This window comes from Dioscorea cayenensis, chromosome 18, assembly GCF_009730915.1.
Source record: "Dioscorea cayenensis subsp. rotundata cultivar TDr96_F1 chromosome 18, TDr96_F1_v2_PseudoChromosome.rev07_lg8_w22 25.fasta, whole genome shotgun sequence".
NCBI lineage: Eukaryota > Viridiplantae > Streptophyta > Magnoliopsida > Dioscoreales > Dioscoreaceae > Dioscorea > Dioscorea cayenensis.
Window position 1 is genome coordinate 1,218,770 of NC_052488.1, and position 22,862 is coordinate 1,241,631.

The following is a 22,862-nucleotide window of genomic DNA, read 5'->3' on the forward strand; positions in this document are numbered from 1 at the left end:
CTAGATTTCAAATCTAGGGACTTACCTAGATGATTTTTTTCATATATATATATATATATATATATATATGCATGTGTAAATATAAGGCAAGATAAGGGTATTAATTTATGTAAAAGAAAGAAGGCAATGGCAGTAAGGGTCCGTTTGGATCAAGGAATAGGAATGGTAATGGTAATGGTAATGGAAAAAGTAATGGTAATGGGAATAGGAATGGGAAAAGTAATGGTAATGAAAAAGGTGTTTGGTTGGAAAGAATAAATATTGGGAATGGGAAAAGTGTGATAGAGATTATATGCAAATTACTTTTAATGCCCCTAATATATAAAAATAATTACATATAAATAAATATCTAGTCTCGGTAATTATTATAATTAAATTCTTTTATTAATTATTTTTATTTAGTTAAATCTAAAAATGGCAAAAAATGTCATTTTAATTTAATTATTATAATATAATAATTTTTTTTGTTAATTATTATTTTTAATTATTATAATATTTAAATGACACATTTTATGTTAAATATAATTTACTTTAATTATTATAATTAGTTATTTAAATTAATGATTATTATTTAATTAAATCTCAACTATGAGTAAAATTGTCATTTCCCAGTAATTTATTTAATTAAATATATACTGGGTAAAAGTGTCATTTCACTTTAATTACCATAATGAAATACTTTTATTGACTATTTTATTTAATTAAATCTTTATAAGGGCAAAAATGTCATTTCAATTTAATTATTATAATGTAATATGTATATTAAATAATTATTGTTAATTATTATTTATTTTAATTATTATAGTAATTAAATTACGTTAATTATAATTTATTTTAATTATTATAATTAGTTATATAAATTAATTATTATTATTTAACTAAATCTTATCTAGGGGCAAAAGTGTCAATTCACATTCAATAGTATTTATTCCCCTCCATTACCCCCAATTTTGGAGGTAATGAAAAACCTTTACTATATAGAATGATATTACCTATAGTACTCATTACCAAGTTAATAGTAATATATCCAAACATGGTTATAAATCACTATTTATAATCATTCCCATTCTAATAGTTTTCTAACCCCTAATCCAAACACCTCCTAAATGCATAAACAAATAGAGAGGAAATCTCCATTAAGAAACATTGAAGATCTTGGCAGGTTTGGGTATCATAAACCATGCTTACTTTTCTTTTATATATATTAATTATTATTATTATTATTTTTAAGTATTGGTTCCTTTTTCTTTTTCTCTTTTTTATCTTAATGCACTTTCAACACACACTTTGCTTTGTATATTCCATTTGGTGCAATGTCTCCATTTGCCCTCTCAGAATCAAATCCCTATAAATCACTGCTCATGCCACAAACTAATAATAAAGTTGTCTTTCTTTGACATTGTGCACCACATTGATTATTGTTATCATGTGATTTGAGCATGGGGCTTTGGGAAGGTCACATGTCTATGTGTCATCATCATCTTGTGTTAGTCTTCCATTTATTAGGGTTTAGTGTTGTAACAATTTTCTTTTATCTATATAAATTTAAAAAAATATAATTACATTTTTTACCCAAAAAAAAAAATTACTTAAAATATATATAGAAAATTACAATTATGTCCTTTGTAATAAGAGAGTAGGTATTCAATTACTTGTCTAACTCAAATGTCTAGTATTTGAAGCCCTCACAACTCCAAAGTTAAGATTTCAATTTTATAGTTTATCCATATTCATTAAATAAAAATTATAATATACACACACACACACATATATATATATATATGATTAGAGAAATACCAAATAAAAAAAAAATACTCTTATCACAAAAGCTACTGAGAGTTAAAAAGTTCAATAGTAATTAATATATATATAATATTATTAAAAATTTGTTGACCATTGAGATATCATCAACCATATAGTTGTAAATTAATAAGTTTTTTATTTTATTTTTAATGATAAATCATTAAATAAATAGAGCGATGCTATTTTTACCGAATAGGTTTCCTGAATGACGTGGATGCCCAACTTGTCATCCACATCCTCATCCACGTCATTATTTTTTTTTAATATAAACTTCAAATTTGAACTTTAAAAATTCTTAAATTCTTAAATACTTAAAATTAAAAAAATTTATAAAACTATATCTAAAATCATAAACCCAAATACTACAAAATCTATACCCTAAAAATCTAAAAATTTAAACCCTAAATAATAAATACTAAACCCTAAACCCTAAACTCTAAATCCTATGCCCTAAACCCTAAACTGGGGGGGGTTTTGTGATTTCCAGTTTAGGGTTTAGGGAGGGGCTTTCGGTTTATCATTTATATGTTTATCTTCTACGATTAAATATTTAAATTTAGGATTTAGATAATAAAGTGAAATTAAATTTTTAAAAAAATAAAGAAAGAATGACGTGGATGCTGACATAGATGCCAACTTGACATCCACGTCATTCAGGAAACCTATTCGGGAAATCTATTTGGTAAAAATATAATTACTCAAATAAATAGCTTTGAATTTAAATCTTTATGTTTATATATAAAAAAAAATACTTGTTGAAACAAATTTACCCCAAAAGCATTAACTTTTTTATTAAGTCATAAACTAATGAAAAGTTCACATTAGAGGTTGGTTTTAAATTGGGTGGCATTTTTGACATAATGAACATAAATAAGGGTATTTTCAGAAGAAAAAAAAAAGAGAGGCCAAATGATGATTCATCCCTGTCCTTCTTAACCCTAGTTCAAAAACTAACCAAGGGTTCGAACCTAGTCAACTGGTTAATTGACCACAGGTCACGAGACTCTCTATTTTTCCATTTCTAGACATCTCTACCTTACTATATTACAACATACATAATATATAATAAGCTAAATTATAGAAGGGTAGTTTCGTCATAAAAGCTTCAATATAAACTCAACTTTCCCCAAAACTCTTGTTATCAGATGAGTTAGATCTATCTACTTCCTCTGTAAGTGATTGAACTAGAGTTCCCTTCAAAGTTCAGACTCAAAGGAAGTGGTTTTCCAATCAAAGGAAGTGGAGAACAGGAAGGAAAATTCAGTATGTTGTGGTTGAGCCTCTCTGTTGATGTTTTCCGGAAAGTTGTTCCCTTGAATTTGTACTGCAGAGTTATTCTGTAACTCGTTTTCCTTCCTTTTCTCTTTTCATGGAATCCAACTTCTTCTTCTGTAGACTCATCTGAAACTTTGGAAACCCACTTCCTGAAAGTTTTTTCTCACTTCTTGAGAGTTTAACTTAATTCTGTTTCTTTGAATCTATTGGGTGTTTGTTTTTGGTGTGGTTGGGATCAAGAGAGGGGGAAAAGAAGAGTAGAGATGGTATGCCAAGCAGCAAGTCAGACAAGATTCAGAACATTGAAACATGAAAATGGAGTTGCTGGAAGTGCTACCATAATTGTAAAAATCATTGCTTGTTTTCAACCTCTCCAAGACTGCCAGGTATTCAATGATGTCTCCATTAATCAACCTTGATGTAATGGAAATTAAAAAAATAAAAAAACTAATCTTTTGTGTTTTTGTTTTCCAGGCTGAGTACTTCCGTCACTTGCTCAAGCCAGTTACGTAGAAAAGAAAGTAAGAAAGAATTAAAAGTTTGAGTGTTTTTCTGATGCTTTCTTCTTGTGTTTGCTTTTGAGAGATTCCTTCTGTTCTTTTACTTTTAACTACTTGGAATTATTTGGAGTTCATGGGAAAAAAGTTTGAAGTTTTTGATCCTAAGCAATGGAACTCCATTGTTTTCAAAGTTTTCGATCAGTCTGCAGCAGTGGTTAGTCATGAAGAACAAGTTGTTGAGTCTGAAGAGATGCATGAAAACACTGAAGAGATTGATGCACTTTTGTATTCAGAGTCCAATGAAAGCCATGAACAACATGAACAAGATGAGTGTGAAGCTAGCACAGGTCATTCTCCATTAGATTTGGATGGAACCCATGGCTATAAGTTTAAGACCAAACGACGTCGTCTCGATACAGAGTTAATGGACACTGCAAGCTCTAGAGCTCGAGAAGATGAGTCGAGCTGTATCGGTGAAGAACAAGAATGCAATAAGAAATCGAAGAGGAAGAGAATTCAAGACACGGTGGAGGTTTTACGACGAATAATCCCCGGCCTCACCGGGGTTAATGGGAAGGCGAAAGATGCATCGACGGTGCTCGATGAGGCTATTCGGTATCTAAACTCTCTCAAGTTGAGGATGAAGGGGCTTGAGTTCATTACTGATTGAATTAATTCACTCTGAATTCACCACATCAGGTGAATTACAAGATGAATGATTTAAATGTATCTTTTTTGTAACATAATACTTAATCTCGATGAGCCTCGAGATAATGTATTTGTCCGAAAAAAAAAAAAGAAACTAGTAGCCGGGATCTTGAGAGGGAGATATAGATGAAGATAGGAAGGATATGGATTTGATGATGCACTATTGAAGGTGGCTCAATTATCCTACAAAGATGGGGTGGTCAATGTGAATAATGGTTGGTGCTTCTTGTGTTCTTTTGATTTACTCTTTTAGGGTTAGGGTTAGTGTTTGTGTTTAGGGTTGAGAGTTTGATTGAGCATGGATTTATGGGATGTGTATTTCTGTTCATGTGGGCTGTGTGCCTTTTTCTAATGTCTTTGCTTGGATGACAACCCTGTTGTATATCATGTATTGGCATTGAATGTGGTGAATTTGCTATGAGTGAGTTGTGCCATTAATTTGTGAAGATGGAGAAATTTATTGTTATTACATAAGTTATTGAATTAAAAATAAATTATTAAATTATACTCCTTATGTTTTTTATTTGTCTATTTTAATTAATCTACATGGATTAAAAAAATTGGTTAAACTTAGTTAGAAATTTAAAATTTATGCAAATTAGTTATATTAATTTTTTAAGATTGTTTTTATATAAAATATAATTTAATAAAATGTGTAGTTAAATGTGTTTATTAAAAGTTGTACAAGTATATTAAATATAAAAGATAAAATTTAAAAATTAATATTTAATAATTTATGAATTTTTTAAACGAACAAATAAATATAATGAAAAAAAAAAAATCTAAAATAAATAAATAAAAAAAAACTAGAGGGAGTATTTTAGAAAGTATGCAACAATAATGAATTCTAACAAAGAGATTATTTCCAAGCTATGAATTTTGACACCATATTTTTTGAGTTCAACTTGCTAATGTTGCTCATCCTTTGGAATTTGAGAATTTCTACATAATATATGGAGGCGAATAAAGAAAGATTTTAAATCCAATTTAACATATTTAGGGTTGATGTATTATGTGCACCATTCTTCATTTTGGCCTCATAAGTTAAAGTTGTTTTATTTAGTTTTCCAACGAAATTGAGTAGTTCAATTTGATTTTAAAGTGGTGGAAATTATGAAACATGTCAACCATTACTTTGGAAAAAATTATTATTATTATTATTATTATTATTATTATTATTATTATTATTATTATTATTATTATTATTATTATTATGATTTATTTTCACATGCCAAAGTTAACCACTAAGAAAATTACACAATTTACCTTGAATGTGACGATGAAAATCAATATATATATATATATATATATATATATTTTATTTGAAGGTCCAAAAATAAACAATCATCTCCACTCGACAGGCGGCGGTTGCTTGGCTCTCTTTTTGTTTACATTATAAGGCCCGTTTACTTAAAAAGTTCAATACAAACTTTGTTGTTGCTATTTGCCAACTATATATAAAAATATGTATATATAGGTTTGGTATTTAATACCACATACTAGCAACTCAATTTTTTTAATAGGGCATCAAACTATTGTATTTTTTTATTTTGGTGTCCAAACTTCAATTTGAGTCAAAATGATTACTCAATTTTAATTTTATTCCACCAAAGGATCATCCGATAGATTCCAGTTTATTTTTGATGATGTAATGTTAGAAATTCTCTATTAGCAGGTGAGATAGAATTATCAGCTGAATAGGTAGCGTGTCATATAAATGATGATAGAGAATTTCGGACATATACATCATTAAAAATATGCTAGAATCTCTCAGATGACAACTTGGTGAAACAAAATTGAAGTTGGATAACCATTTTGATTCAAATTGAAGTTTGGATCACAATATGAAAAATGATCATAGTTTGGTGGCCTATCAAAAAATTTACCCCTATAACATCAGTGAGAGTTATTGGATGCTCATTCAACAGTCCATGTTCTCTCCCCCACATGTTCTTTCTTCCTATCCTTTGCCTCTCACAATGTTTCTTTTTTTATCATCTTTTTCTCTCTCCACTTTTCTTGCTTCTTTTTTTCTTCTTCTCTCTCTTCTATTTTTTTTAAGATTAAAAAAATTTAAAAAGAAAAAAAATTCAACCTCCCACCTCAACCCATTCTCTCACATACATTTTCTTTTTGGTCACTATTATGGACATCTACAAAAAACATTTAACCATATATATTGATAGGGGATACAAGTGTACACGCCTATCAAATAGTAACAGCATGCGCAAAGGCAGTGTATCGATCTACAGAGAAGAATAAGAGTACTAGTGCTAGCCGTAGTTCAGAAAATAGCCTAAACCAAAGTTGTGAAATGTATGAGCAAACTAAGAAATAAAAGTGAAGAAAATAAGAGAAAAATAAAAGAAGTTGAGAAATCAAGAGGGGAAGGGATGGCAGGGCATGATATCCCCCTTGGGTTTGTTAAATTCAAGACAAAGGTTGTATAAGTATGCAATCCTATTTAAACTGAGAGAAATCCTAAAATATACTAAACCCCTCTTTCGAGGGCGATTAGTAACTGATTAAGCACAATGCTAATACAGACACCTCACAATCTCATTACGCTCTATGAAATCTCAATGTCGACTAACAAGAATTTCTGAAATACATAATCCCTCTTGTGAAGAGATTAACTATAATTAAATTAACAAGATCCATAACCAATGTTAAATAGAATAAAACCCTAGAGTTTAACTATGTCCGAATATTTACAAAATTTGCCCTCCATTAATGGAGGTCAAGTATCCAAACAACAAGACACGAAGAGAATAAAAGTAGACATAAAACCCCCTTCTCAATTGTGTCGAAAGTTGATTGCTGGAGAACACCCAAGGACCTTCCACGGATGCCACCAAGCTAATTTTGATGGCTACAATCCTTCTTCTCCCAGATAGATGGGTTGAATCTCCCTCTAGAATCGCCTCTAAATCCTTAGAGATTCTCCCCCTTTTTAACCCTTAGCCTCGCCTCTCAATGGAACAAAAGATGCCCTAAAAACCCTCGTTAGGAATATATATACTGTGCCACTTACTGGTTGCTTACAAGCGTAAGGATGTGGTCGTAAGGAGCTGAGGATAATGGGTGGCGAGCCTTATGGGATCACTTATGGCCGTAAGTCCTGTCCGTAAGATCTTATGTATGGTGTTGCGGTCCAGCTTACAACTGTAAATACTGGACAGTAAGCTTCTTTGTATGCCCCCTTGCAACCGCCTTTACGGGTGTATGCTCTGCTCGTGAGCTCCTCTTGATGATCCTTATATATAGTTTGGTTTACGGGCGTAAGTCTTGCCTATAAGTCCCTCTGAATATCTTTATGCTCCTTCTTATGGTATAAGTATGCTCGCAAGGTTCTCTGGAAAAGGCTTACGGTCGTAAGCATGGCCGTAAGGTGCCCGTAAGTGAGCATGTTTGGCATGTCCTTAGTCGATTGACGCCGAGAGAGTTCCATCTTCATCATTTTTGCTTTAAAATGCTTCTTTTGGCTCTCTCTCGTCTTTAAATACTGCCTGGAGCCTGAGAATCCAAAATATAACTCTAATACATGCCTAATGAGTGTATAAAATGATATAAAATAATGAACAATTGCACACTCATCATATATATATATATATATATGTTTGTATGTATGTATGTATGAAAAACTAAAGAAAAAGAGGAAAAGAAGTTCTAAATGATACAAGGCAAGAATTTTTAAACGAGGTAACAATGTATCTCATTCCACTGAAAATGAAAGATTAATGGTTTTGATGTTTGTCCTGCATTGATGACTAATGTTTTGGAGCGAAGGTATAAATTAATTAGAGAACTGTTTATGTACTGTTTATTGGGAACTAGTGTGAGTCTTTTGTAGGAGTCATATACTTCACTCCCAAAGTTGTATGATAGACCAACGACCAAGTGGTCTATTGGTAGCCGGGTCCCCATTAGAACTCTTTTTAAGTGATGAGAGTTCGAATCATGGTTAAGGGCACATTCATAGAAGTGTGAGCAGTGGTTGTGTGTGGGTGGTCCGAGCACCAACGTGTGTGCGGGCCCCATCCTCACTTACTCGGCCAAGGCTTGTGCACGCCTTTGACTTTCTTAGCGGCTTAGCCACTCATCTTGGCAAAAAAAAAAAAGTTGCATGATAGGGGACTTACTATTATGGGGTTATGGTTCCTATTATATTACCTCACATATGTGGCAGGTCTTCATTGCCCCGTGTGTTAACCCACCCACTTGGTGAATTTTTAGAGGATTATTAAGCTACTGTAATTGGTGTACCTCCATACCCACCTGATTCTTTAACGGAGCTTATCACCATTGTTAAAAAAACCAACCTTTTTTTTAATGTTGGAGACTTGCTTGTGCTTTTTTATTTTTTAATTTTTGATTTTTTTTTGAAACTAAATAATACAACAACAACGATAATAATGATATATATATATATATATAAAATTAATAAACTAAAATCAAATCATCTTAACGTAATATTTTAATATAAGACAACCACTAGAGAGCTTAGTGTTGAGCCACATTGAATGGTGGGTGTGCAATACAAGGTCAAATCCCTTATATATGCTGCAATACTGTGCAATCATGTATAAAAAAAACTATAGATATATTATAGAAATACTATATCGGTATTATTCACTCTCTGCTTACTAGGCCCCCTGTGGGAGAAGTTGTATCCTCCACCCATTCAGGGTTGGAAGGAAGGGATTTACCATTGTAGTGTTATGGTCCTTGATATATCATCTTGGACGCACATGGCATGTCCTAGTTGCTCCGGGTGTTATCCCGTCTCACATGGTAAATCCCAAAGGAATCATTGATTAAGCTATCACAACTAGTGTATCACTGTACTTTCTTGTCTCTTTGACGCCCCTTTGTGGGGAGGCACTTGTCACCATTTGTCCAAAAAAAAAAAAATTTAACATAATATAAAATCTAAATTTTATAAGAGAGAACTATATAATCAATGATAGAGACTAATGTCACCTATGAAATGCAAGTGCATGTGCCGATCAAGTAATTTAGTGTGCTTAAAAGTGAGGTTGTCGATCTCACAAGGAATTATGAAATATTAACATCAACGTTTGTCCCTATTATCTAGCCTAAAGCAAGAGTCGGTGAACAAAGTCAAACAAAGGCAAGGTTACTAAAATAAAACTAATGACGGAAACTGACAAGGGGTAAATCAAGCATGAGATAGAGGTATCCGGGCATAGACTTCCTTTAGGCTTATAATGAGGTATTGGATAAGGTGCATCGACTGTATGTAAAATCGATTAGACCAAGAAAGTTTTAATAAGGGATGTAAGTGTACGCCTCGATCAAATAATAAAGTCAGTGTATCGATCGATAGGGAAGAATAAGAGTACTGGTACTAATTCCTATATCCCAAAATTAACCTAAATGAAATAGTGATGTGTGTGAACAAACTTAAAAGCAATAGCAAGGAAATACAAGAAGTCGATAAATCAGGGTGAGAAGGAATGCTATGGCATAGTATCTCTCTAGGGTTTGTTAAGTACAGGACAAAAAGTTGTATAAGTATGCAATTTTATTTGAACATAGAGAAATCCTAAATTATACCAAAACAATCTTACAAGGGTGAATAGTAACTAATTCAGTATAGTCCCAATACAGAAACCCTACAAGCGCATTGCACTCTATGAAATCTTACTGTGGATTAACAAAAATTTCCAAAGTAGATAAGCCTTCTTGCAAAAATAAAATCCCTAATCCCATATAGAATAGAAATGCAATATCTCCTAAAATCTATACCCTGCAATTGCAAAGAGCATGGAAATAATTGTTAATCCACTCGGGAAAGACTGAGGGAGGAGAACTCTTAACTCCAAGGTACCCAATTGCTAGGCTTACTCACAATCCCCTCCAATTGTCGCATAGCTATGCTAGGTGGGTATTTTTACTCATCACAAATTACATCAAACATGATAACTAGGGCTTTCACCTCGATAGCAATCAAACAATGCAAAACACATAATTAGATTCAAATAATATGAATTGCAATAAAAAACAATAAAAATATTATGATCCATAACCAATGTCAACAAGAATGAAACCCTAGAATTCAAATATGCCCAATATCTACAAAATTAGCCCTCCATTAATTGAGGGCAAACATCCAAATGACAAGATGAAGAGAATAAAACTAGACTTGAAAACCCCTTCTCAATCGTACCAAAAGATGATTGCCAGAGAAAGCCCAAGGGTCTTCCATGGACTCCGCCAACCTAGCCTTTATGGCTACAATCCCTCTTCTCTAAGATGGATGGGTTGAATGACACCCCAAAGTCGCCTCTAAAGCCCTAGAGATTTTCCCCTCTTTGTCCCCTAAGCCTTGCCTACAAATAGAATCAAATATGCCCTAAAAACCCTCATCAGGAATATTTATACTGTGTCACTTACGGGTTGCTTATGGATTTAAGGACGTGGCCGTAAGGAGCTAGGGATGATGGGTCACGAGCCTTACGGAATTTCTTATGGTCGTAAGTCCCGTCCATAAGGTCTTTTGTATGGTATTACTGTCCAGCTTACGACCGTAGACACTAGATTGTAAATTTCTCTGTATGCTCTTTGCGACCGTCCTTACGGTCATATGCTCTGATCATAAGCTCCTCTGGATGGTCCTTACAGTCCGGCTTATGGCATTGATACATACTACTCTATGACCATAATGTACTCTATGAACTCTTTCAAGAGAAAACAAAGGTTCTCTGTTAGAATAGTATAAGCTTCTCTTGAAAGAGTTCATCGAGTATATTTCGAAAATAAGCATTCCGACAAGGTTCTCTGTTAGAGGCTTACGGTCGTAAGCCCGGCTGTAAGGTGCCCGTAAGAAATCTTGTTTGCCTTGTCCTTCTTCAATTGATGTCGATTGCTAAGAGAGCTCCATTTTCATTATTTTAGCTATGGAATGTTCTTTTGGTTCTCTCTCGTCTTTAAGCATTGTCCCGAAGCCTAAGAATGCAAAATACACCATGTTTAACGTCAAATTCCAAAATATAACTCTAATACATGCCTAATGAGTGTATAAAATGATATAAAATATTGAACAATTATACACTCATCAAGTTTTTAACACATACTACTTTCTTTTCTCAAGATGAATAGTAACTAGTCCCATACAACATTGATACATACTAATCTATGACCATAATATACTCTATGAACTCTTTCAAGAGAAAACAAAGGTTCAAAGGTCTAGGCAATCCTTCTCTCGAAGCGATTGCCCCTAATCCCATATGAAGTAAAATCAAAATCTCCCCCTGAAGCTACTCTCTATGATTGTAGTACGAATGGAATTACTTGTTAATTCACTCGGAAGGATTATGGGAGGAGAACTCTCAACTCCAAAGTATCCTATCTGTAAGCAAACTCATAATTCCTTTCAATTGTGGCTTGCCTATGCTAGGTGGGTCTCTTGACTCATTACACAATTGAATTCAACAATAAAGGATTGCAATTAATCATCAATGTAAAAGCATTCAAGATCCACAACCAAAGTCGATCAAATTATAAATCCTAGAGTTCATCTACGACCAAACACTTACAAATTAGTTCTCCATCAAAGGAGAATAATCAAACAATTCACAAGAGACAATAGACATGATTGAAAGCATAAAACCCCATTTTCTAATCTTGCCCCTTGAGATGCCGATGGACTTCCCTCTTATCTTCCACAAATGTCATAAAAGTGTGTTCCTTAATGGTTCTAATGGTGTTCCTCAAAGGTGGGTGAGTCTCTTCTCCTCAATGAATTGCCCTAGAAAGCTTGGAGAAGTTTCTTCTATCTCTCCCTAGCTTGGTCGTCAAAAAATATCCCAAAAATCCTTATCAAAATCTTTTATACTTAACCACTTATAGGCCCCTTACAGGAGTAAGAATGAAATCGTAAAGAGCTGGGGATGATGGGTCATGTACCTTACAGTCATCTTGCGATCGTAAGCCTCACCTACAAGGTCTTCTGTCTAGATGTTATGATACATCTTATGACTGTAAGCGCTGGACCTTAAACTTCTCTAGATGTCATTTGCGAGCCCTCTTACGAGGGTATGTTGCTCCTTGTAAACTCCTTTGGTTAGCCCTTACAGTCTGGCTTACGGGTGTAATTCCCGCCGGTAAGTCCCTTTGTTTGATCCTTATGCTTCTTCTTACGGGCATAAGCATACTCGCAAGGTTCTCAGGATGAGGTTTATGGCCGCAAGTCCGGTTGCAAGGTGACCATGCATAAGGTGTTCTGTCTGGCATGCTCTTCAGCTCTTGATGTCAAGAGAATTCTATCATCTTCATTTTAATTCCAAATTGCTTCTTTTGGTTCTCTCTCCTCATTACGCTGCCTGTCAACTGAAAATACAATTTACACCATGTTTAACATCATCTTCTGAATGAACTAATACATGCAAAATAAGTGTATAAAACAATATTAAAATGATGTATCATTATACACTTACCACTCAAATAATATTTTAGAAACTTGAATAGAAAATGATAATGATAATGATTTCTAGCAAAGAGACTCTTTATAAAGTATAAATTTTGATGTATCTTCTTTGAATATCAACAAGCTAATTATGCTCATCCTTATGAATTTTATGGACCTTGTCCCTCTTTCCGCATCTTAGTTGCTCAACACCTCAGGGCTTTGGATTCAAGCACATTCTTTAGCCTTTTTCCTCCTTTTCATGAACTTCGAAAATTGTGGACCCCACCACCACACCCTATTAGTTTTCATTCTTCATTAGCACCCATGAGCAATTTTTGCCCCTTTCTTCTTTAAATTTTCGCTTCTCTCACCTAAACCCATGCTTTCCCTCTCCAACAACCATGTTAAGCCATGCCATCATCTTGGGTTTTGAGCTTCAAAAGGAGGATGGGGCTATCATCATTGGCAAAATAGACGAGGACTTGAAGCTCTTTACTCGCATGTCTTAGAAACCAAGAGAGGTTTGAAGTGGTATTGTGCTATGCATGCTTCTTCTAAGCAAGTAAGTCTTTTTAAACTTTAAGCCTTAGAATCCTTCTGCTTCCTTCCAATTTAGGTTGCTAGATTATGCCATGTTTTTTTTTAACTTTAAGTTATAGTTCAAATATGTTGTTCTTCTTCTTTGTTTGTAGTGGTGAACTGCTATGTATTACTTGATAGCATGTGCCTTAATTGTCTAGTTGCCTAATTGCTTAGTTTTGCTTATGCCCACAAGGTGTTTGTTGAAATGCCATCTCCGTTGAAACTTGTTTATGAAACTTCGTATGGCCAAGTGATCTTATAGGATGGATGTGTGGGTTAAGGCTTAGCATGTCTGCTTGTACTTAATAATTATTGTTATTCTTTGTGGTGGTTCTAAAGCCTTAGAGTTGTAGGTGTACTACAAGGGTCCATGGTTTGAATCCTTTCTTGTAAATTGGTTTTGTGCAAATTTTGATTTCTTGATGGTTATATTTTTTTGGTCATTGCTTCGTCTGATTGGTTCCTTAAGTGTTGTTTTGCTTAGTTGTGCATTTTTAAAATTACCAATGTTAGAGTTTGCTAAGTCTAGTTGTTCTTAAACTTTTAAGCCTTAGATACATTTACCTATATGCTAATATAGGTATATATGTATTCCTTCCTCTTCAATGGCATTTGCTTTTACCTTGAAATTATGAGTTACCTTGTCTTGAGTATGTTTTTGCTATAGGATCTTCTCTCTAGACTCATGCTTATTACTAATGTTTTCCTTGATGCTTATTGGTTGGTTTTCAATTTGGTGTGTTGTTTAAATGCCTAGAAAACCTTGTCTTAATGCTTAGTTGTAAAATATTGTTGGAGTTATATTTGAAGAGTTGCATGAGTTGATCATTGTGGTTTTGGTTCCTCTTTGACTTTCATGGCTACATCTGATATTTTTGGAATTATTTTATAATTAGATGTTAGTGCTAGGTGAAGATCAAAGTGAATTTTTTGTGTTTTGGCATGGGTTATGGTTCATGTTTTGGGTTTTGTTAAAATAGTGATTGAGCAGTTAGATTTGGGTTTTGCCTTTTCTAGGGTATTTCAAGAAGGATTATTGATCTTGTCTTCTAGCGTGGGCTAGACTTTGAAGACCTCCAGGTAAGTAATCCGCATATAAATTATGGATTATTTTTATTGTTAAAATTCAACTATTTATTTACTTATTTATTTATTTATCCATTCTTTTTATCTTGAAGCAATTAGCTTAGTTTCTAAATAAATGTGAGATCATGCAATTCTTTGTTTATATGCTAAATTATAGTATCTTTGCTCAAAAATGAGAATTTTGGAAGAGTTTGATATTATAAATTTTTTTATATTATGCTATTTTGGTTTAATAACTTAGCAATATTTTTGTTGGCAAGCATTGACAATTTAGTTCTTTGAAAAATATTGCTTTTGACACTTATGGCAAAATTTATTTCGTTATAAACATTTTTAGTCTCCAAATAATCTATGTAGTAACCGGGTTAATGGGGGTCAACATTGACCGTGTCGATATGAATTTTGTGAATTGAGACTATAGTTTCGCGCTGGGCAATCGGTGGAACAAGAACAGTATTTGACTCGGGCCATCGAGGTAAAACAAATGGACTCCAATATTCAAACTTGGGTGCCGCCGAGGTAAAACAATTGGCTATAGTAAGTTTGGGAGATGTATAATTATGAGAAAACTGTTACATTTGGAATTTGTATTTTGTGTCAAATCATTTTGTTTTGGAGAATTTATTTGATAATTATCACACTATGATATTTGATTTATACGAAATCGGTATGTTTTGAAAAACTATTATGAACTGGTGTTTCGATATATGTGTTTTGTGTAATTATTGTTGCTATCTGATTTTCAGTATATGTTGTAGTTATGTTCTATTTTTTAATATACATTGTACAAGTTATGTTTTACTTGATATCAGAATTGAAAATTTTAAACCCTGTATGATCCCCAAATATTTTATTAGATTACTTATTGGGTTGTTGATAGGGATGCAAGTGTGCATGCCGATCGCGTAATAAAGTGTGCGTAATGGTAGAGTGTCGGTCCACAAGGAAGAAAGTGAATACTAGTAATAATTCTAAACTAGATAAATAGCCTAAATGATCGAATGTTGTGTGTGTGAATAAAAACAAGAAAATATAAGAAAATATGGGAAATAATAGGAGAGAAGTCAAGGAAGAAAGTGATGTCCCGGTATAACACCCCTCTAGGGTTTTGAAGTACAGGACAAAGGTTGTCTAAATATGCAATCCTATTTGAACCGAAAGGTTTCTAGAATTATTCTAAATCCTGATTTCTCATTCAAAGAGTAACTGAAAAGATGCAGAGTTGATACAAACATTCATGAAATCACATTAACACTTTTATGGACCTTATTGTGGGCTAATGACAATCTCTTAAATAGATAATCTCTCCCAAGGAGAAAAATTACCCCATAATCCAAATACAGAGCAGAAATGTGATTTCTTCTAAAATCCACTTCGATCACATGATTGTAAAGAGCATGGAGATTATCACTAACCCACTCGGAAGAATTCCGGGAGACAAAGTCTCTAAAGTACCATAATCAGAGGTGTACTCACTATTCTCTCGAAATTATGATAAGTTTATGTTAGGTGGGAATTTCTTCTTGTCACCTAGTAATACCAATTGCAATTAAGCATTCAATCACACAATTAGACTCAAATAGATATCATTGTAATTAAGAAAACAATTAAAGCATAAAAAATTCAACAACCAATGTCAAAAGTATAAACCCTAGAGTTTAACTATGCCCAAACATATACAAATTAACCCTCTATTAATGGATGGTAAGAATCTAAGATACAAATAATAGGAGGAAATATGAAATCAATGAAAATCCCTTTCTCAATCGTACCGATGAAGAATCACCGGAGAAACCATAGGCAAGCTTCCACGCACTCTGGCAAGGTGAACTTGACGGCTACGATCTTCAATCCTCTTGAATATTAAGCCAAATCCCCCTTGAAATAGCTCCTTAGGTGCTGGAGATTCGTCTCTTATCTTCCTAACTTCGCCTCCAAGAATCGCCCAAAAAAAAAGAATTGGATGCCTTAAAAATCCTCATCAGGTCTATTTATTCATAACTGCTTACGGCCTGTTTACAGGCATAAGGATGTGGCCATAAGAGAGCTGGAGAAGATAGTCACAAGCCTTACGGGAACACTTACGATAGTAAGTCACATCCGTAAGGTCTTTTGTCTATGTTACAGTCTAGCTTACTGTCGTAAGTGTTGGACCGTAACCTTTACTGTTCTGTTTCTTGCGATTGCCTTTACGGGCGTATGTTTTGATCGTAAGCTCCTCTGGATGGTCTTTACAGGCATCTTTACTGGTATAAACCTTGCCCGTAAGATCCTCTGACTTAGCTCTGAATCCTCCTTATGGGCATAAGTATGCCTGCAAGGTCCTCTAGAATTGACTTACGACCGTAAGGTTGGTTGTAAGCTGCCCGTAATTCACCCAGTTTTTCTTTGTCCTCATTCAAATAATGCCGAGAGAGCTCCAACTTCATCGTTTGGGGTCTAAAATGCATCTTTTGGCTCTCTCTCATCTTGAAGTGATGCCCTAAGCCTGTTAATGCGAAACACACTATATTTAGCATTGAATTCCACAATATGACTCTAATTCATGCCAAATGAGTGTACAAAGTGATATAAAATATATAAATATTGTACACTCATCAGCTTGTTCCCATGTTCATTGAAAGAAAGAGCTAAGTAGTGGCTCTAGGTTTTTTTCTCGAGCGTCTATCACGACTTGAGAGCAGCTTGTTGAGTTGTTCTTGGCCCGTTATTTCCCACCAGGAAGAACGACCAAACTCCGTCAGTAGATTACAACTTATGCAAAGTTGGACGCTGAATCATTGTATGAGGCATGGGAAAGATTCAAAGACTTGTTAAGGAAATGCCCACAACCCAACCTCCCCGAATGGATGGAAGTTCAGATTTTCCATCAATGCCTCAATCAGAGTACTATATAGCTTATTGATTCAACAGGGGAGGATTGCTTGGCAGTAAGACCCTAGTGGCAGCTAAGCAATTGATTGATGAAATAGCCGGAACAATTATCAATGGAACTCGAGAGGCAAGTTAGTTATAAAGCCAGCTAGAATGATCGAAGTTAGTGAAGTTTCAGTATTAGCAGCCGAAGTAGAAGTTTTGAGCAGAAAGATTGATAATGTGTCTAGTCAGAAGTCAGCTATAGTCATGACATGTGACACGTGTGGGAGAGGACATGCTCGATAGATTGTTCTATTGTAGGAGCGGCGCACAGACCCATTAAACAGGTAGATTTTGCTTGGTAGTGCCCTCCGACAGCAAGAAAACCCCTATAGTGGCACCTATAACTCAAGATGGCGAATCACCCAAATTTCTCTTGAGAAAATCAAAGGTAGCAGCAGAAGCCCCTGCCATGATTTTCTCCTCACCAGCATAATGACAAGAGACCCTCATTGGAGGAAGTACTTAATCGGTTTATTCAACACGGATGTTAAGTTTCAATAGTCTGAAAACCGATTACAGAGCATAGAGGTATTTATGAGAAACCAACAGGTTTCCTTTAAAACTTATTGAATCAGGTGGGACAGATAGCTAAACTTTTTCCTAAACATCCTCAAGGAAGTTTACAGAGTAATACTGAAGCCAATCCCAGTGAGCGTCTCAAGGCTATCACTCTTCAAAGTGGTAAAGAGGTGGGGATGGGTAATGAAAGGGTGACGGAGAAAGAAAAGAGACCAGAAATTGAGATTGTTGAGAGTCCAGCAAGGGAAGAAGAGACTACTCCAATTATTATGAAGAGAACACCACCATTGGTGAAGGAGTATGCCCTTGCATCCCTTACCCATCAAGATTGAAGAATAATCGCACAGATGAACAATTCAGGAGATTTCTGGATCTATTGAAGCAATTGCACATTAATGTTCCGTTTGTTGAATCTCTCTTTCAAATGCTGAAGTACGCTAAGTTTCTCAAGGATCTACTAACAAACAAGTGAAAATTTGAAGAGGTGTCAACAGTTACATTGAGCGAGGGGAGCTCGGCATTGCTTGAGAACCGACTATCAAGGAAGAAGAAAGATCCAAGGGAGTTTTACTATTCTTTGTATCGTTGGTGATTTGGTAAATGAAAACGCCTTAGCAGATCTAGGTGCTAGTATCAATGTAATGCATTACACCATGTTTAGGAGACTTGGACTTACTGACCTTGAGCCAATTAGGATTAACCTTGCAACTGGCGGATCGTCCCATTAGGTATCTTAAGGGAATCATAGAAGATGTATTGGTTAAGGTTGACAAATTTATCTTCCTGGTAGCGTGATTTTAGATGTAGATAAAGATGTTGAAGTGCGTCTCATTCTTGGTAGGTCGTTCCTAGCTACATCACAAGCCCTAATCGATGTTAGCAATGGTAGGATGACACTTAGTGGTGGAGATGAGGAAGTTATGTTTGTTTTATCAGATGCCATGAAACATCCTTCTACTTTTAATGATACATGTTATTTAATTAATAAGACTGATTTAATCGTTAATGAATGCGTGACGTTAAACAAGCGCTTCTTGAGAGGCAACCCAAGCAAAATTTTTCATATTCTTGTTGAGTCGAGTCTTTAGTTGTAGTTTTGTAATTTTGTTTGAGTTTGCAATAAATTGCTTAGCGTGTCTTGGATTTTTCATGTGTTGGTTGGTTGTTTTGCCTTCTTAGATAGTCATTTTGTGCTTTCCACGTCATATTTGTACTTTGAGCTTAAATGCAGGAAACATCTTTTTTGCATTTTTTTTACAAATTCCACTATATCATAAAATTGCCATACACCTGAAGTTCTTTTACTTGTGCTTGTTTGAGCCCTACTACTAGATGCTCCCATATTAGGGGATTCAGTAACTAGGTCACGATCTGAATCAGCACTTGAGCCAAATTTTATAACTAGATGCTCCCATGAAAATAAAATGGTCCATTGTCGGAAGAAAAGTTGGGAGAGCCGGCCGTTAGGAAAAATAATAAAAAATTTAGAATATCTCAACAACTTAAAAATGAGTTGATGATGTAAATTTAATTCAAGGTTTTGTATAAATGTAGGAATTGCCAAATTGATGAAGCACTTGAGCCAAATTTTATAACTTCAAATCTTGAACTTGAAGAGGATGAGAGCTAAAAGAACTTGGATGCTTGAGAATTAGAGTAAGAATGAGTAATTTGGTGTCAATAAAGTGTTAGTGTTTATGAGTATTTATAGGTTTTTTTTTTTTTTTTAATTTCAAAAATACTTTTTCTACACTAGCGTTTATTGTTGTTGGAAAAGGTATAAAAAGTAATTATAGCTTTAAAGACTTAAATACCCTAAAAAACTAGTGATTTTATAGTTGTTGAAAGAGCTAAAAATGTCATTTCACATGTTTGAATGGCTTGATAAGAGAAAAAACTATAGGGCCTGATTGACCGTTGTGGGCCATGTTGTGCCAGACACGTCGTGCAATGGTTGGCCCACCTAGGCTGTGCTGTGCTAGCTCACGTTCTTGGGCCAGTACGGTCATGCTAGCACGTGGGCCACAAATCCCTGGCCCAATATAGCCTAGGGATTTGGGCTAGGCTTTCCATGGCTCAAATCATGCTTGGGTCATACTAGGTTTTTACCGGTCCAATTTGCACATCTACAATAGCATGAAAAATTACATCTCTTTAAGTAAAAAATCAAAAAATTAAAAAAAAAAAAAATCCAATGATCACCCTAGATTGGGTTTCTGGATAATTACTGTAAAGGCCATTTTGTCAATTCATATCTTTTAGATCCTCATGTCCTTATAAGTCATTACCTTAAACTTACAGACCATCCAGATATTTTAAAAACTAGTGACACGTTCTTTTGTCAAGTGTCAAATTTTGAGAGACTTTCTTAATTTTAACAATGATGGGCCAAGAGTGTCCTTTCAGAAACATAAGATTTATTACGTGGACCTATGATATCCTTTTCACAAATCAATATATACATGTCTTATATCATTAACTTTTCTCGTGTCTAAACTAGTCCAATAACAAGGCAATAACTAATAACTATGACAGATGCAAAGGAGTGATATTCCCCTGGCCACGATTCTATTATAACTATCACATAATCAAGATGCGCATCAACCCCAGTCATGTCACTATTTTAATTTATCATCTTCTAGAGTAAAAGTAGTAATTTTTTCATCTAATAATTAACTTATTCATATATAATATATTAAAATAAATACCAAAATCTTTAAATCCACCACAGTATATATATATATATATATATATATATATATATATGTCTCAATTCCATGAAACTTTCTCATATCTAAATTAATATAAACTTCATCTCACAAGAAAACATAAATATTATTTCATCAATTATTCCACCAAATTACAAATAAAACATAGGAATATTAAGTGAACCCTGGATCACTGACTGCCATTTTTCTTTTTCTTATTAAACATGAGAAGCTCATTAATCAAACAATTAAGATCTTTATAAGAAGAACCACCTTCTTCCACCGCATCTCCGGCGATCTCCTTCCACTGCACCGCCCTCTTCTTCATCTCTTCTTCATTGCTCTCACTGAACTTCTTCATCGCTCTGGCAATGGCCTCTGCCGGCACCACCACCTTATCCTTATCGTTCTCCGACGAGCTCCTAAACCCATCCCAAACCCTAACCCCAACTTTGAGCACCTCAACAAGAAACCTCTCGTTAATAAACTGATCAAAAACCAACGGCCATGTCAGCACTGGCTTCCCAAAACTCAACCCTTCCAACACTGAGTTCCATCCACAGTGTGTCATGAAAACCCCTACTCCTTCATGCCCTAAAATGGCAGCTTGAGGTACCCATCCTTTAACCACCAACCCTTTCTCTTTCACTCTCTCCTCATATCCTTCCGGCATCCACTCCATCTTCATTTTCTCATCATCACCTCTCACAACCCATATAAAATCCTTCCCAGAACCCTCTAACCCTAAAGCCAACTCCCTTAACTGCTCATCCTTGAAGTGATACCAACTCCCAAAGCAAACAAACACCACTGAACCAACCTCTTTCTTTTCCAACCATCTCATGCATCTCTCTTTGTTAAAAGAGGCCTCTACTTCTCTTTTCCCTCTCAGAGCTAAAGGTCCTACAAACCAAGCTCTCTGGCTATCCACCACCTTGAAAAGATCACAGTACTCACGCTCAAGCTCATAGAAAGTGTTCACCACCACACCATAACTCTCAAGCTGTGATCTCTTCATGTTATCCCATGCGTGCGTTACGTGATCATGCAGCCGGAGAAACTCCGGAAGCTCTGATTTGACCATGGTGATGCTCGGTCCGGGGAGGTCAGGGATGGTGAATGGATGGGAGTCATTGGGGACGTTGTCATGGACTCGGTTCTTGGCGAGGTTGTTCATGATGATCTGAGGGAAGACTCCGACTACATGGAAGGTTATACGTGGGATGCCGAGTTCTCCAGCGATGTCGGTGGTCCACCAGTAGGGGATGTCGGCGATGATGGCGTCTGGAACATGGTGCGTTAAAAGTTTATGATGAATGTCACGGCAGAGTTCTACGGCTTTGTAGATTTTCCAAGACTCCTCGGCGGAGACGGTGGAGAGGTTTTCGACGCTGGCGGGGAGGTCGACGGAGGGGAAGGGGTGGAGGAGGAGGTGGACATGGCAACCGGACGCTGCGTGATGGTCTAAGGTTGGACGGATGAGGTTGGCGTTGGCCGGAGTAGTGACAATTGTAGGTTCCACCCCCGGGTGGCCGGCGAAGAGGCAAGCTAACTCTGTCATCGGAATGATGTGGCTGGCGGCGAAGAATGGAATGAAGAAAACCCGGAGTTTCCTTTGACCATCACTACCTCCTTCTCCGGCGAAAGCCATGTTTTCTTTTTAGGTTTGAGAATAAGGAAGTTAATAAGAAGATGAAGAGAGGGAGTGAAGAATGGTATTGGCGCGAGGGGTCTTTATATGGTAACAATATAATATAATATATCAATTATATATATATATATTTTTAATTTTGAGAAAAAAATTGTACACAAAAATTTATATATATATATATATATATTAAATGTCTCTTTCGACATTGTTGCTTATATATTAAAGGCTTGAAAAGCCTATTTGTCCTTGCTCACATAAATGCTGGTTTTTTTAATAAGTGGTTCTTTATGGTATTTTGGTTGTTTGCGGTTGAAACATAATTTTTTAATTTAACAAAACTACATTTTTATTTTTAAATTATTTACTATATATATTGGCAATGATTTTTTGATCTAAGAATTTTTTTTAACAAACAAGTACTGAAGTGCACTAGTTACGATAATTTGATAACACCCTGAAAATTTACTGTGTGGGGGAGAAATTAACATATAGGATAATTAAGGTCTACTATTCATGTGCTCCCAAAAATGTTATATTAAGGTCTAATATACCTCACAATGGTAAATCCCTCTGCTATGCAATATATACTGAAAAGGTCAATACAACTCCTTCCACACTGAGACCAAATAAACAGTATTTGTTCTATAATATTGGGCTTAATGAATAGTGAGTAA

The 22,862-nt window shown here is 34.9% G+C and overlaps 2 protein-coding genes and 1 long non-coding RNA gene across 3 annotated transcripts; 2 read left to right on the forward strand and 1 right to left on the reverse strand.

Annotated features, from left to right (window-relative positions):
- Positions 1 to 2,938: 2,938 nt before the first annotated feature.
- LOC120282613 (transcription factor bHLH143-like) lies at positions 2,939 to 4,732 on the forward strand. The gene is made up of 2 exons (XM_039289449.1): positions 2,939 to 3,464; positions 3,553 to 4,732. The coding sequence occupies exon 2, from the start codon at positions 3,712 to 3,714 to the stop codon at positions 4,246 to 4,248; it is 537 nt and encodes a 178-aa protein (XP_039145383.1). The 5' UTR covers positions 2,939 to 3,464; positions 3,553 to 3,711; the 3' UTR covers positions 4,249 to 4,732.
- An 8,342-nt stretch (positions 4,733 to 13,074) lies between these two features.
- On the forward strand, positions 13,075 to 15,048 carry LOC120282679. The gene is made up of 3 exons (XR_005543017.1): positions 13,075 to 13,285; positions 14,323 to 14,385; positions 14,813 to 15,048. It is a non-coding gene; the product is annotated as an uncharacterized LOC120282679 (long non-coding RNA).
- A 5,597-nt stretch (positions 15,049 to 20,645) lies between these two features.
- LOC120281769 (scopoletin glucosyltransferase-like) lies at positions 20,646 to 22,261 on the reverse strand. The gene has a single exon (XM_039288464.1). It carries the CDS (start codon positions 22,186 to 22,188, stop codon positions 20,728 to 20,730), a length of 1,461 nt encoding a protein of 486 aa, XP_039144398.1. The 5' UTR covers positions 22,189 to 22,261; the 3' UTR covers positions 20,646 to 20,727.
- Positions 22,262 to 22,862: the final 601 nt, after the last annotated feature.

Coding starts and splice junctions, on each gene's coding strand:
- LOC120282613 (XM_039289449.1), top strand. CDS start 3,712: ATGGGAAAAAAGTTTGAAGTTTTTGATCCTAAGCAATGGAACTCCATT.
- LOC120281769 (XM_039288464.1), bottom strand. CDS start 22,188: ATGGCTTTCGCCGGAGAAGGAGGTAGTGATGGTCAAAGGAAACTCCGG.